Here is a 16,374-nt window from a genome sequence, read left to right on the forward strand (position 1 = left end):
TCCCCCGAGGGGAAGTGCTTAGGGAAGTTTGCGAGTGCGTGTCTAAAAGTGAACTGGACTGCAGCACATGTCTGCAGCCAGACCCTTCTCGAAAGAGCCGCGGGTTGCCGATCCCTGCCTTAGACTATATATAAAGCACGGCATTAACTTCCTCTCTGCAAACTCGCTTCTGTCTGCAGGCAAACAGAGAATTTCAGGCATTGCCATCAGAGATTCACCATGAAACATCTTGTTTTTCTTCTCTTACTTTCTTCTGTGTGTTTCTTCGCTTTGAGTGAAGTAGTAGATAATAATTTTAGTAAATGCAAGGAGTTCTTTTTGGACACCGCACCTCCTGACTTCACACCACCAGTGGGCGTCTCAGTCAAGCCCATCTGTCAGTGTATTTGGGATAACAATGATAAACAAATTTTTATTTATGCAACTTTGTACAGCACGACCTGGAAGATCCCCGTCTACTCCGCATATGTGTTTCGTGAAAGCAAAAGTATTGGGAGATGTGACGTCTGGTACATTGAACCTCAGGTAAATATTGTTTAAGTTCATATTATATCAAGAATATTAAAGGTGGAGCATGCAATTTTTGGATATTAAAACACTCATATTGTAGTGTTTAATGTGCAGACAACTGTAATTAATCCATTCATAGTTTGATTCCTTAAAACGATCTGTTTGTGTGGCTCATGGCAAATGGAGGGAATGTTTGAGAAACATGTCTAAAAAGTCATTACTTGAGTCTATATTTTTGCAATTACGACCGAAGCTGCTAGAGACACAGCCCAGCCTACGTCTGCAAGAAGTCTGTTAAAGATCTCTTCATCTGGAAAGCATCTGCTGTGTACAAACATCTGATAGACGTCACTAAGATGTCAGTTTTACATGCATTCTAAATCATAGACATCTTAAAGACATCTTCTAAACGTCTATTTGACATCTGATAGGAAACGTCCTATAGACGTATTGCAGATAAGCAAACACGCTAAAAAGTATGTCTTGCAGATGTAAGTGCAGACGTCAAATAGACTCTCCGTGATGTATGTATGCTATCAGGGAGACGTTGCATAATTCTTCTTAAAGGTTATTTGAAATAACAATAAATAATGTCTATTTTGAAAAGTCTGAGGTATTTTGTTGTTTTTGTTTCTCATTCCCTTTAGCTGGATGGAGATCCTGAGCCATGTATGCGGCCTAAAGGCTACGGTAGCAAGATTGGCACTAATCAGGCTGTTAATAATGATTATGAGAACTCTGGCTATGACAAAGGTCACCTCTATCCTGTGCTCCACACCAAAAATCATCTGTCAATGCTGGCCACATCCACACTGACCAACGCGGCTCCGCAGAATAAATGTTTCAATCGGGTAGCTTGGCTGGAACATGAGAGAGCTGTAATTGAAGACCTGGAATCCTGTGATGAGGCAGCTTATGTGGTGACTGGTGTAGTTCCTGACATGCAAGCCCCTAAACTGTATAATAGAGTCACTGTGTCAAAGTATTACTGGAGAGCCACCTGCTGTCTGAAGAACAGTCAGTACACAGGGAAGGGCTATTTTGGACCGGACAACAACGGCCAAGTACAGGAATTAACAATAAAAGGGCTTCAGGACAAGCTCAGTGGTTTTTACCAAATACACATTTTTCCAAGCATACCATGCTAAATATGTATTGCTGAATAAATAAGCTCTCCATTGATGAATGGTTTGTTATGACAGGACAATATTTGGCCGAGATACAACTATTTGAAAATCTGGAATCTGAGGCTGCAAAAAAAAAAAACAAAATCCTAAAAAAATTCCTTTTAAATTGTCCAAAATAAAAATTAAAAGAATAGTGTCACTATAAATGCAGCTTTTATTCTATCACTCATTTGCACGTTCTACGTATTAGTTTCATTTCACCAAAAGCTTTTGTGCTTGTGGCAAGATGCTCATTTGGTTTCATTTTCACTTTTTGCTTTCAAACTGTTAAGGTACAATTTTCTGTCAAAAGTTACACAACATGTTCATCTTGACACCACAGCCATAATATTTGTGTTGAATACCAAAGCAGTATTCTGTGCAACAAAAAGGAGAAATGGTGACAGATATCCCCGGATGCTCATTTCCGTTTAATATACTGTATGTGACTGAGGACTTGGGGTGTCAAGTTTCAATATAACAAAACAAGCACAATCAAAATGCCTAGATGTTCACTTATGTCAGATTATTAATTATAATTATAATAATAACCCTAACCCTAATTATTATAAATCCACCTGCTTCCTTTTACCATACATGCACACTTCCGGCTCATCTTCATCACCCTGGTCTTCCTCAGCATCCCATAATTTCCCTTCCTTATACACGCAAGTAAGTGAAAATATTTGATCTTACTCACTCTCCCAAGACCTACTGACCTTGACTACAGAACAATGCATTCTTCACTAGTTCTTTCTCACAGTTTTTTTGCTGCAAAAAGCTATTTAAAACATGAGAAAGAGAGCGAGAGAGAGAGAGAGTGTGTGTGTGTGTGTGTGAGAGAGAGAGATAGCGAGAGAGAGAGAGAGAGAGAGAGAGAGAGAGAGAGAGAGAGAATGTATAAAAAAATAAAACGTGTGTCAAATGTAGAGAACGAGGACATTGGTTACTTATAAATGATGTGGTTGCTTTTGATTTGCTAAATGCATGTGTGTCAAAAGTCAAATCCATGTAAAACTGCTGGTATAACATCTGGGAGTGGTTTATTTTTCCAGGAATGAAAGTTAATGACAATGGAGAGAGACTGTGTGGAAACGAAACTATGTATAAAAAAATAAAACGTGTCAAATGTAGAGAACGAGGACATTGGTTACTTATAAATGATGTGGTTGCTTTTGATTTGCTAAATGCATGCGTGTCAAAAGTAAAATCCATGTAAAACTGCTGGAATGACATCTGGGAGTGGTTTATTTTTCCAGGAATGAAAGTTAATGACAATGGAGAGAGACTGTGTGGAAACGAAACTCTACTGTACATAAATAGGAGGAGAGAGAGCAACAGAAATGAAACACTGAAGAGAAGAATCCAGAACTGATACCTCCGACAAGGTAAGTCTGATTTCTGCTTATATTTCCTGATCATCAGTGGTGTTTGCAAAGGCAAGGGTCACTCTAAGCATTGCTCATACTATTGTTTTTCATAAATTCAGATATTTTTTTATTTTTACAAGATATGAACCTGCAAGTAATTATGAACTAGCTAATATAGTACTATATAGTAGATAACTATTGAAGATGTTAGGAGGGCATTTCAGTCTACTAACATCAGAAAAGCTGCCCGTCCTGATGGGTGTGCTCCAAGCCTTATAAAGGACTTCGCCTATGAACTCGGTCCAGTGTGGCAACAAGTCTTTCAGGCTTCTATTGATTCACATATTGTTCCTGTAATGTGGAATACCTCAATGTTAAAACCAGTACCAAAAATATATTGCCCAAAGGAATGTAAAGACTACAGACCTACAGATCTTACCTCAGTAATATTGAAATGTTTAGAAAGAATATTACTTAAATATTTGGTGAATAATGTTAAAGGAAAACTTGATGAGTGTCAGTTCGCATATAAACAAGGCTGCAGTACAGAAGACGAGTGGCTGCTCTAGTGCATATAATCTCTAAACATCTAGATAAAAGTAACGCCTATGCTAGAGCTTTATTTATTGACTTTTCTTCTGCATTCGACACAAAGTTAATACTCTTCTGATTATATGGTACATTTCCTTTCTTACTAATAGAACTCAAAGAGTTAAAGTGAACGATGTTTTGTCAACAGAAGTAAAAACAAATGTTGGTGTACCTCAGGGCTGTGTATGCTCTGCTATGTTATTCACGTTGTACACAGATGACTGTCGTTCAAATAGGCCTAACCAATATATTCTAAAGTACTCTGATGATACTGTGTTAATATCATTACTAAATAACTCAGGAGTGTTCAGAACAGCATTAACAGGGGGTAAATAAATTAGCTGAGTAGTGTGATTATAATGCACTTAGTATTAACATCAGAAAAAAGAGAGGAGATTTTATTCAGGCACAACACCTGTTGTTATACATGAAGTGAACATCAGACAGAATCAGAATCAGAATCAGAAAGAGCTTTATTGCCAAGTATGTTTGCACATACAAGGAATTTGTTATAGTGTCACAAGCTTCCAGTACACTGAGACAACAACAACACACAGATAATAAAAGTGAGATGTGAATAAAATACACATGCATAAATATAAACCACAAAAAAAAAAAGAATAAATTGTATGTACAGGTGTGCTATAGATGGAATAGGAATATAATAAAATAAAATAAGTTGTAGGGATGTACTAGGGTTTAGGGTGATAAATAAGTATAAGGTTATTGCACATACTGTACTTTAATTGCACAATGGGAGAACATTAACTGTTCATGAGGTCGGAACAGGTAGACGCATATAAGTACTTAGGAGTAAAGATAGATAACATGTTATCATGGAAATACCATATAGATAGTATCTGTAAATAATCAATGCAAATCATTTACTTCCTCCTCCGACTGAGGTCTTTTGGAGCAAGAAAGCAGATTATCTTATTATGTTTTATGTCTGTAATTATGAGTGTCTTGCAGTACGGTAATTCTGTTTGGTGTAGGAGTTTATCTCTCAGCGTAAAAACAAAGCTGATTAATTTACTAAAAATGTGTTCCAAAATAGTGGGTCAGCCACTTCAAAATCAATATGAGTTATCCTGTCATAGACATCTTGTAAGGTTGGCGAAAAATATTGTTTCTGAAACTAATCATGTGTTGTATAATGTATAAAGTGTATTGTTGCCATCTATAATCAAATTAGACTAAAGTATTATTTTGTACACCAAGCTATACTAGAGCTGAATAAGTTACACAAAAATTAAATCTGTACCGGAGCCTTGAAAAGTTTTTTTTTTCTTTTTCTTGTGATTGTGTAAGTCTGGTCTGTCTCTTATCCATGTGATCATTTTTTTCAATTGTGAGTGAACCTGCTGTAACGCAAGTCAGATTTCAGACTTTGTCTGACAATAAGTTAAATCGTAAATCATAAATCGTAAAACGTGCCCTACCTGGCACATAACAAAACACATAAACCACTTAAAAGACGGGATCTATTGACCACCAGGGGCTGGTTGCATGAAATAATTAGGTTAGTCTTTATTTATTAAGTTAGTCATCTAGTTTTTTTTCTTTAAGACTGGTCATAACTTTTTTGAAACGCTTGCATACAAATGTAGCTTGGTCTAACTTGAATCCAAAAAATAAGACTTCTAACCCCTTGGCTAACTGCTAGTTGGTCAAACTAGTTCTTAAGACACCGTCTTAACATAGTGGCTAAGTTTATGCAACTGGCTCCAGAATATCATAGAGATTTGAGGGTGGACACTTTTAATTCTGGCAGGCAATGTTGGGGAAAATTACATTTAAAAGTAATGCATTACAATATTGCTTTGCTCCCTAAAAAAAAAAAAAAATTGTGATACTTAGTTACTTTAGGGCCTTTCGCACCGCTTTAGTTCCAGAACTAAATGTACAGTACTAAAGTACTGGGACGATTTTGCGCGAACTATTTCCCAGTACCATTTAAAGGGTTGCATTCACACCGAGAGTGTGTACTAAGAAGTGACGTAAGCCGGTCGACAGCGACGTCATTTGTGCGCGGCGTTCAACAACAGAAACAAAGAAGAACAACATTAACAACAGGAGGATGGAGGACGCTGTGATCGGAGCTGTGTTTTTGTTGTGTCTCGCGGGTTTCACAATAATGGACATGGAAAGTCGACGTATACGTAAAGCGATTAAAAGAACTGAAAGGAGGACTAAAAATCTCCAACAACAACTGGCCGTGCTACATTTGCTACAAGTGCCTGCACTTCAGCCAATTAGTTCTGGTACTATGAAAAGGTTCCCGCGGTGCGAAAGGCCCTTTGGTATCCAAAGAAATGCATTATGGTACTTTTGCTTTACTTTTTCTCATCAGGGCTGGGCTTGCTTGTTTGTTTTTAATATTAAAAAAGTTATATTTCTGCTGTGTGTAACAAAGGGGACGTGACAACAAAGTAGGGATCCATCTGTGGACTTTATTCAGAAGCATAGTAAGAACAGGCAGGGTCAAAACACCAGCAATCAATCAACAATATCCAGGGCGAGACAAAAGGATAATCCACAAACAGGCGATGGTAAGGGCAGGCAGCGAACAATCTCAAAAACCAGGTAAACAGTCCAAGGAACAAACACACAAAGGCAAGGCAAGACAGAAACCACAAAAACGTACAGGCTATACAATACTCAGCGAAGTGTGTGTGTGCAACTTATAGGGCCTGTTTACACCTGCCATTTCATGCGTTTTCGCTTATCGGATATCTATCTGATTTGTTAAAACGTTTCCATTTACACTTGGCCACATAAATGTATCGTCGCAAAATGGATTTAAATCCAATCTTCAATTCCTGCGCTATATTTAAATTTATAATGGATGAAATCAATGAAATCAAAAGATAAGCACTGCATTTGATTAATTATCAGCTCATTTCAAGATCAAAGACTGCAATAGGAGAGTGTGCGGCATCAGCACTGGAAAGATAAGTTTGTCTTACTACTTTTAATGAAGATGATTGTGTGTTGACCATCTGCTACTCGTCCGCACCGATGCATGTTGTATTAGCGCAGTCATATCTGACTATAATGTCATATAGCCTATAACACGCTCTCACACGTTTATTATTTTAACATTTTGGGAGGAGTAAAATTTACATATGTGGTTTCAACAACCAGATGCATTTACACTGGTCCAGTTTTGTCTGGAATGCGGCCCAGACCACCTCCTGAAGTGGTTTGAGCGATCGGATTTATATCTGTCTCGAATGCGTTTCGGAGGGCATTTATACCTGGTTTTTACACGATCGGATAGCTATCCGAACAGACAAAATACATGATGTGACCATGTGTAAACAGCCCCTTATAGTCCTTCTAACAAGAGACAGCTGTGAACTGATGATGAGTGCTGATGAGTCCAGGCAAAGTATTACGGGGAATGGAGTCCGGGGTGAGTGGCAAGGGTATGGGATTGAGCTCATGGGCGCTCCTGCTAGAGATCGTGACACTGTGTTGCCACTCTGGTTTGCATGAAGAATAGGATGCAGGAGAAGAAAGTTGATCACTCTTCAGCAAAGAAAAACAAAAACAAATCTTATATTTATTTAAAGTCATTTTTGCTTAATAGTATGGTTGAATTAGATCATCGCAGGTTAGCAGCAAAGACATTGGTTAATAAAATGGGATTAATACATAAAGAATATCTGTGCTATTTAACATTAAATTATTGCAGGTTTGCATCATATTCTGAGTTTGCGTTTTACTGTTTTATTCATTTTGAGGAATACTGAATCTATTTTTGTGCGAGTGAGATGAGTAAATGCATGCTGACATTTAGTCTAGAACTACAGTAACATCATGTTCAAACCATTCTCATATAATGCTTTAACAAATTTGATGGCGAGCATGACAAAGTGGACTTGAGGCTATATCTCTGCAATGCTCTGGCATATTGAGACGAAACTTGGTATACTTCATAGCCATCATATCATGAGGGTATGTGAGGAGTTCAGGAAAAGTGCCAAATTGTGCTGCAAAAAAACTGAAAAATTGGTATTTGGCAGTTTGTCAAAACATTATCTTTGGATTCTTTAAGACACATGGAGTACAGTGATATAGATTGTTGGATGTCGGCCATTTTTAATTTTGTCATAAAATACTATATTTAATGAACAATTTGAAATATTGGTACAACAGTTAATATGTGTCTTTGGCACCATGCCCCAAAGGTAGCTATGAGGTTTTGGGTCAATGCAATAAGCAGTAAGTATAAGCAGAAATGCTTATAGCTTTTATGAATTTCGTCCAATTACCAAAAATCTCACTTCCTTGGATCTTACAAAATCCAACAGTATACATTGTTCAAAAGTCGTACAATTTGCTGTCTGTCATTTTGCATCAGGTCAAGAAACTACTTTTTCTAACTCTTTCAGACCGTTTGTCCGATCTTCACCACATCAGTCAAAGTCAGAACCGATTGTGTGGAACCAGATATTTCATAGTTGAATTTGAATAAATGCTCAATAGCACACTCTTCTGTAAATAACTTCCTGGTTCAAAGATTCACGCAGCAGCCCATCACACTGTTTTTTGATGTAATTTCTGCCTGGTTAATTTCTGACACTGAATAGGAATTGATTGGTTTTGTATGAGTTCAAAGTAAGTTTGGTGTGTGTTTGTGTGTTTGTACAGGCCGTGCAGCAAAACACTATTGAGGTGATGGAAAGGATGATCAATCAGAGGGAAGACAAACTTAAGGAGCTTAAGGAATCAGCTGCAAGATACCAGGTACCTACAGTACAAAATATGCAAACATGTATTAAAATCATTACATGCTTCAACCAAGGTTCATTGACAACACTTTCTAAATCAGATAAGGTCATGTGTCCTCAGTGTTGCATACATAGACTAATTTATCCTTTTATATATTATACATAATATATTTTATAGTTTCCATTTTAATTTTACAATTATTTTATTGTGCTTTTGTCATATAGCCTAATGTATGTATATACAGCGTGTGTATATATATACAGTGGGGAAAAAAAGTATTTAGTCAGCCACCAATTGTGCAAGTTCTCCCACTTAAAAAGATGAGAGAGGCCTGTAATTTTCATCATAGGTATACCTCAACTATGAGAGACAAAATGAGAAAAAAAATTCTCATTTTGTCTCTCATAGTTGAGGTATACCTATGATGAAAATTACAGGCCTCTCTCATCTTTTTAAGGGGGAGAACTTGCACAATTGGTGGCTGACTAAATACTTTTTTGCCCCACTGTATATATATATATATAGTGCTGTCATAATTAGCGTGTTAACGCAGACGATTAATCTTTATTGTATTAAGTATAACGTGTTAAAATATTTAATACAATTAACGCAGGGGCGGAGCTAGGGTTTGCCAGCCCACTCACATCTGCTGCTTCTGTCTCTTTTTTTCTTGACAACAATTGCACGCACACATGCGGCGCACGCTGTAACCTGCATCATTATATATTAAAGCGCAAACGAAACTGGATCAAAAAAGGTAAAGAGTTATGAGAAAATATGATCAGATCCACGTCATGTTCAGCAGATCTTAAAGCAGCCAAAATAACTGGTAACACTTTACTTGAAGGGGTGTGCATAAGACTGACATGACACCTTCATAATCATGACATGACACACGTCATGAATATGAAGGAGGTTTTATGCATGTTTATGACAACTGTCATTAAGTGTAATTCGCTCAGTTATGTCATTTTTAATGCAAATATGACATTATTTGACCTAACCCTAACCTAACCCTACCCCTACCCTTACCCCTAACCATAGCCCATAACAAAGACATCTCAAACAATGTCATCTTTGCATTAAAAATTACATAACTGAGCGAATGACACTTAATGATGTGACATGTGTCATGTCATGATTATTAAGGTGTCATGTCAGTCTTATGCACACCCCTTCAAGTAAAGTGTAACCAAATAACCTAATAAACAGTTACGATGATGATTGTTCAGAACAAATTTAATTCAATTTATGTATGTCTGTGTGTGTATATAAATATATATATATATATATATATATATATATGCAGATCTATTCCGCCAAGACCAAATACATTAACATTGTCATGTACATTACATGCCAATCCCTCCGAGAGTTGTCATGACAGAAATATATATGACAAAAACACTATAACATTTAAAAAAATAAAACTATAGCAGTATTTGTCAGTATTTGTATATCAATTGGTATATTATAGTATTTGTTTATAGCAGTATGTTATATTTAATTATAATTATTGCAGTATGTATAAATAGGTTTGTTACCAAGGCTACTTTTCTGATTTCCCTTTACATTTTTTTGTTTGTTTTTGTCACAGATTTATATTTTATTTTATTTCAGCTTGATCTAATTGATAAAAAAAAATATTTTTAATAGATTTAAATTTAGTTAATAACAACACTGATCCAGACTCAAATAAATGATGTAAAGCGAGCCAATCCTATTAGAGTTTGCCAGATCAAGAATATGCTTTCCATTTCTGTCCAACATGCGTGCACTCTTCACAGGCTCTGCTAGAGAAAGAGCAGCAGGAGATACAGAAGGTGTTTACTGCAGTGATGGAGGCGCTGAGGGAAACAGAGCAGGTGCTGATCGCTCCTCTGGAGGATGGAAGGAGGTGTTTGGAGAATGAGATGGATGAGAAGACACAACAAATACAAAAAGACATCCTCAAGTACAAGGAGGCCATCGCCACTTTGCATCACACTAAGAGTGAGGAAGATGACGTCTTCTTTATCCAGGTTAGTCAAACATGATGCATCGACTAATATTTTATGTAATAATTTAATTATAACAATTTTAATAAATGTTAAATGCATGTTTTTCCCTTTCTCAGTCTTACCCGGCTGTGCCAGCTGAGTTCACAGATGACTGGACGGTTTCCATTGACACTGAGTTCAACTTTGGCACGATGAGAAACACAAAGGCAGCCTTAATGGCGGCGATTGAGACGCATCTGGAGAAACTTTGCACTGTCGGTGAGTGATTATATCTGAGAGTTGTGATGTAATTAGAGTTAGGCATTTGGATAAGCTTATTTGAACTCATACTACTGTTTGATTGCCCTTATGAAAAATAAATACACTTCAGCATACATTTAGAAAGAGTACTTTTTATGAAAAATACATACTCTATACTTTCAAAGATATACTTAAGTGTTAACTGAATGTAATATTTTAAATGTTAAATGGCAGTGTATTGTAGTTAAAATTTATATTTAATGCAATTTCGTTGAGTATTTTTGACCCACTTAAGTATGACTTAAGTACATCTTTATATGTAATTTCCTAATTACTTTTAGTCTTTAAAATATGGTTAAAGTATTGACAAGCTGACAAACATGTATGATAAACTAAAATATACTTTAATGGCATTCCTATTAAAACTTTAATTTGTACTTTAAAGTAAAACTTTTAATTTGACTATTACAAAGCACACTTTTTAAGTGTACTTAAGTGTGTTTAGAAACATAGTCATGAAAGTGTCTCTCTTTACTGTAAGTCACTTAAGTGGCCTTTCATTTCATTTATATTATATTATCTGCAAGTACAATTTTAAAATATACTTTTAAGATTTAAAGTGCACATTTAATACAATTAAGTGCACTTAATTAGGTGCACAGGCACGAATGACACTTCAGATTTTGTTGAGAAGAGGTGGACATGTACTTTACAGTAACATTTAAGTATCATTGTTTATGAATATGGTTATTGAACAGGATCAATGTGTATATCCGAAATCTTTATTATGGTTCAGACAGTCTCGTGCTTGTAAATTTGATTTGTAAATTTGTTTGCCATTTTATCTTTTCTTATTTCAGAAATTAGAAGGATCCACAGCTTCTCAGGTACGTGTTGGAAACATTTCTGAGCATGTTGCATGTTTACGAATCTCTCAAACGTTCAGTAACTGAGAATCTGGTCTTTGCGCAGTAAACGTGACTCTGGACGCAGAAACGGCGCATCCGCACTTACAGGTGTCCGCAGACGGTAAAGAGGTGCGAGACACCGGAGAGAGTGACGTCATCCCGGGCAGCCCACAACAGTTCAGCCTGGTCGGAGGAGTCCTGGGAAAACCGTGCATCACGTCGGGAAGAGCTTTCTGGGTGGTGGAGGTGGGGAATAAGGTGGGCTGGGAGCTGGGGGTGATGAGGGACGGAGCGAACCGGAAGGGCAAAGTGTCCTACAAACCCAGCGAGGGTTACTGGGCCATCGTGCTCTGCGGTCAAAAAATGTACGGCGCTTTTGAAGACCCTCCAGTCCTGCTTCAGCTCTCCTCCAAACCCTGGAAGCTGGGAGTGTTTGTGGATTATGAGGAGGCTATGGTCTCCTTCTATGATATGGAGGCTCTGTCACATATTTACTCATTCACTCGGTGCAGCTTTAATGGAGCCATCCGTCCGTACTTCAATCCTCATCCCAACAAAGACGGATCCAACTCAAGCCCGTTGGTCATTTGTCCTGTCAATCAAACTGACATCTCTGTGTGAAAGTAAGGCCTGATTTTGAGAGTTTGAAATGTGAAGTATCAGAATATTCATAAATATTATGATTGCCTTTCGTTTATGTCTTTGTTTTCTTCTTTGGTATGATATCCTCTGTAGTACTTTGAGTGGTTTGAAAAGCAAACAAGCATTGAGGTGAAAATTATACATTGTACATCTAGAGATATTTATAGAGCATTAAAAATTGATATATATATATATATTTAAGAATATTTTAATGAACAGGGTGCTGTCCTCCAAATTTCTACTAAAATAATAAAAAAAATTGATCTATAGAAATATTATATCTATCTATCTATCTATCTATCTATCTATCTATCTATCCATATATCTATCTGTCTTTAAATGTGAATATTCATATGAATGTTAACAGACTACATGTTACTGTGAAATGGCAATTAAACTATTAAACTAGCCAATTGTATATGCGTGTGAAATGTTGCATTTATGCATTCATTTAATAAAATACTACGGAGCCCCGCAAATGACATGCAAGAAAAAATTAATAAATCGTGCACACGATTTATAAATCGAGAGAACGAAACAATTTATTTATTTTTTCTTGCATGTCATGAGTAATGTTGTGAAATAGTATTACAATTTAAAACTGTTTTCTATTATAATATATTTTATTATAGATATTATATTTTAATAATTGTAGGTATTAAGAGGGAGAGCTTGTCTATCCACACACTCATGAACAAATCTTTCACATTTCATGTAAATCTCGGCCTGAGAGCAGGACAGACGAGTGAATAACACATGCAGATCCACAGGGAAGTGCTTGCTTGTTCCAGAGACTGGAGAAGAGTGCTGAATGTTCTCAAAAAATTATTAACTACTTGCATTAGTCACTTTCTGAAGTGTGGGCTTTTAATATCTGAATGAGGAAAACAATCTGTCAGGTTTGATAAAACTCTGCTGAGGAAAAAAAAAAAAATCCTGACAATGGTTCATAAGATGAAAGCATTTGAAATGTCAGCATTTGAGTGTTTCTAAAGACTTCAAGACGCAACCTACTCTGAGAAATGATGAGTCAGCCGGTGCTTGACACTCCTCAGAGTTATTTGTGGTTTTCTGGCAGCCGCAGGAGTTGAGTGATGAATTCTGTGCAGAAGGTGTGTCAGGATCAGGTTAGGTGAGACATCATGATACAATTATCACATTCACTTTATCGGTTCAGTTTAAAGTTCACAGATTAATGTGTTTCGCTGATCCCGGAACAATAGTGTTATCAAAGAAATGTAATTTAAACCCTGTCCGTCACCCCAACCCAGGGGCAGACTGAGCCTAAAAGTGGCCCCTGGCACAGAGCGGCCCACAACACACCACATATAACACACTGGCTCATTATGCAAAGAGTAGTTTTCAACACCACTTACCAACTTTAAATTAAAACATAAATTACATTTAACATTTTTAACCGTATTTGTCCAGCTTTAGAAAAAATGTGCCTAAGGTGAGCAGTAGTTTGCATCTCTAACATTAGGATGGACATTTCTATAACACCAAAGAGGAGAACACTTAGCAGGATATGAGGCCAGGATAAAAACTGAATAAATAATCCCAAACTTTAAGCAGAGACAGAGATTTTCCATTAAGGTGTGAGGTTTTTTAAAAAATTTTATAAAGGCAATTTGTCTAATCTTTTTAAAAATCGCTGTCCCCTTTCATTTAAATATTTACATTTATTCAATAAATGCAATTGGAATAATAAGACAATACAGGGCTGTTACCGATCAAATGAAAATCAGACAAAATCAATCTTTGCACTGCAGTAGTGGCATTTAGACAAATTGTTCACAAATGCATAATGTAATAAGGTTAATATTTTAAATTATATATATACTGTGTATATATATATATATATATATATATATATATATATATATACACACACACACACACACACACACACACACACATATATAATATATATATATATAAATATGAAATTTCGCGGGTAAAATAAGAAAGAAATTATACTTTAAATATGAAACTAATACTGCCAGGTAGGAACAAGTCACTGTCTTAATGAATGAGTCATTGGTTAATTTCTTCATTAATTCAGCAGATTTGTACAGAACGGCCGATTCATGCAAGAATGAAGCAAGTGACTGTCTTAATGAATGAGTCAGTGAATCTTTGCAATTCATTAAAAAACGCTGAATCATTGAAGAACGAAACAGCACTGTGTTAATCTGAGATGCAAACGTTCTTCTGCGACTATTTTGGAGCAAAAACAGTATTGGAAATGTTGTGTCAAAATGTAGGCTGCATTATATAATATAAGCTTAAACTTAGCCTACAGTATGTTTTAATTCATTAATTTGATTTATTAATTATATAACATTGAATAAAGTGTATAATAGTGATGATCTTAAAAGGAGGACAAATGAGTCGGACAGATGGCCTCCCTATTTAACATTTTTATCATATAATAATTTGGCAAATACTGCTGTTTTCAGCGTCGTCATGTTCAGCTCGTTGCATCTTACCTCACATTCTGGCCATGCAATAAACCTGATTCAATTTTTGTAGAAATATATATATATATACACTTGCACTGATTTACATAAATATTTCAATTTTATTTCAATTTAAATTATATTTCATGTATATTTCAGTCTTGTATGCTTTGGTTGTTTGTGAATAATTCCTTTTTGCGTGGCCATGCATTAAAACTAAATATCTATAATATGCACAAAGTAACCGTATAGAAACAGAAGTACTGTAGAGTCATTGCATGGCTCGTGATTCAGCACTGTTTAGTATGAGACGTCTCCTGCACCGGACAGATCATCATGGTGTCTGACGCCTTGTCGCAGCAGTAGAGGTAGAAAAACGGGAAGAGTTTCTCTTTAAACGAGTCCATAAAGGTGTAGATGTGACCTTTGTTTTGTACGTCGTAGAACGACACCTGTCCTTCTTCGTAGTCCACATAGACGCCCACTCTCTTCAGCTTGGGCTCGATGGAGAGCAGGAGGGGTGGAGAGGAAGAAACGCGATATTCCTGGCCTTTCTTCATGGCTAGAGCCCAGTAGCCGTGAGCCGTGCTCACCGAAATCCTGCCTTTTCTGTTGACGGACGCCCGGGCCACACCGATGTACCAGTCGTCCTTCTCGCCCACCTGGACCTCCCAGTAACGGCGTCCCGAGGACAGTCCCTCGCGGCTGAGAGCGATCACCACCGTATCGAAGCGCTCAGGTGTGTCGGCCAGGTCCTGCCATGTGCCCAGGTGACGGATCTGATGGCCACCCTCGGACAGCTGCAGCCAGGGGTTCGCCGTGTCCGGGTCAAAGGTGATGTCCACTTCATAGGGAGCATACAACAGAGACGTGAGCGAAAAACCAAACAGACAGGATGACATAAACACACTTAAATGCAAAGTGGACTAGTGATGCAAAACAGATAAAATATACAAGGAAACATTACCTGAGTACTTCTGAACTCTCTTCAGCTCTGTTAATGATGACAAAAATAAATAGAATACATTTAATTTGTTTTACAGGTTGGATTTCACTGAAGGTTTTTTTTTCACTTCTGTTTTTCTGCCTTATTAAGATGGTTGAGTGTCTCATTTATAAATACAGAGTTCTGGCATGAAACTCTAGATGGCGCAGTCCGATAGGTCTAACTCAGTCTGACCTAATGACATCATTATCACATGGCACAGCTGATTGGTTCTCTCCTGTGTTGGTAGCCAGTGAGCTCACTGCTCAACATTCAAATATATGACTAGTGTTTGCTGTAACAGTTCGCTAAAGTCTCCAGGAGCAGGTTTGGACACCCCTGTACTGCTTTAAAGGATGACAAAATATTATTAAAATATAATGATTTAAAATTAACTTTAATTAAAACTTGTAATTTTAAATCACAAAGGGCACGTTTTAAGTGTACTTAATTGTTAAAAAACAGTCATGAAAGTGTATCTCTTTAAGTACATTTAAGTGGCTTTTCATTTAATTAATATTATATTATCTGCAATTACAGTTTTTTTTTTAAATATACTTTTAAAATTTGAAAAACACTACAAGTGCACATTTGGTACAAATAAGCACATTTCTCTTTCATTAATTTTTCACAGTTACAACCAACCTGATTTAAAGCAGTGCCACTTGTTGTGGTGAAAATAAATTGTCAGTGCAGAAAAGTGCTCTTACCTATTTCTGCAAGTTTTTCTACTTCTTCAGTAAGAGTCTCCACTAGTTTG

General features: G+C 36.7%; 3 protein-coding genes across 3 annotated transcripts in view; 2 read left to right on the top strand and 1 right to left on the bottom strand.

Moving 5' to 3' along the window:
• Positions 1-219: 219 nt before the first annotated feature.
• LOC107575658 (endonuclease domain-containing 1 protein-like) lies at positions 220-1,658 on the top strand. Its single transcript, XM_016262021.1, has 2 exons — positions 220-525; positions 1,158-1,658. Exons 1-2 carry the CDS (start codon positions 220-222, stop codon positions 1,656-1,658), a joined length of 807 nt encoding a protein of 268 aa, XP_016117507.1.
• An 898-nt stretch (positions 1,659-2,556) lies between these two features.
• LOC107575660 (pyrin-like) lies at positions 2,557-12,331 on the top strand. The gene is made up of 6 exons (XM_016262023.1): positions 2,557-2,572; positions 8,294-8,392; positions 10,165-10,398; positions 10,494-10,635; positions 11,478-11,504; positions 11,590-12,331. The coding sequence occupies exons 2-6, from the start codon at positions 8,324-8,326 to the stop codon at positions 12,144-12,146; spliced, it is 1,029 nt and encodes a 342-aa protein (XP_016117509.1). The 5' UTR covers positions 2,557-2,572; positions 8,294-8,323; the 3' UTR covers positions 12,147-12,331.
• A 2,121-nt stretch (positions 12,332-14,452) lies between these two features.
• Positions 14,453-16,374, bottom strand: part of LOC107575659 (E3 ubiquitin-protein ligase TRIM58-like) — a 5,454-nt gene continuing 3,532 nt past the window's right edge. Inside the window, exons 3-5 of the mRNA XM_016262022.1 lie at positions 16,325-16,366; positions 15,597-15,623; positions 14,453-15,473 (exon numbers count right to left, since the gene is read on the bottom strand). Of these exons, the coding sequence (XP_016117508.1) occupies positions 14,920-15,473; positions 15,597-15,623; positions 16,325-16,366 (623 nt within the window). The 3' untranslated portion in view covers positions 14,453-14,919. The remainder of the gene's footprint in view (positions 15,474-15,596; positions 15,624-16,324; positions 16,367-16,374) is intronic.

This window comes from Sinocyclocheilus grahami, unplaced genomic scaffold, assembly GCF_001515645.1.
Source record: "Sinocyclocheilus grahami isolate Dianchi unplaced genomic scaffold, SAMN03320097.WGS_v1.1 scaffold2794.1, whole genome shotgun sequence".
Classification (NCBI taxonomy): domain Eukaryota; kingdom Metazoa; phylum Chordata; class Actinopteri; order Cypriniformes; family Cyprinidae; genus Sinocyclocheilus; species Sinocyclocheilus grahami.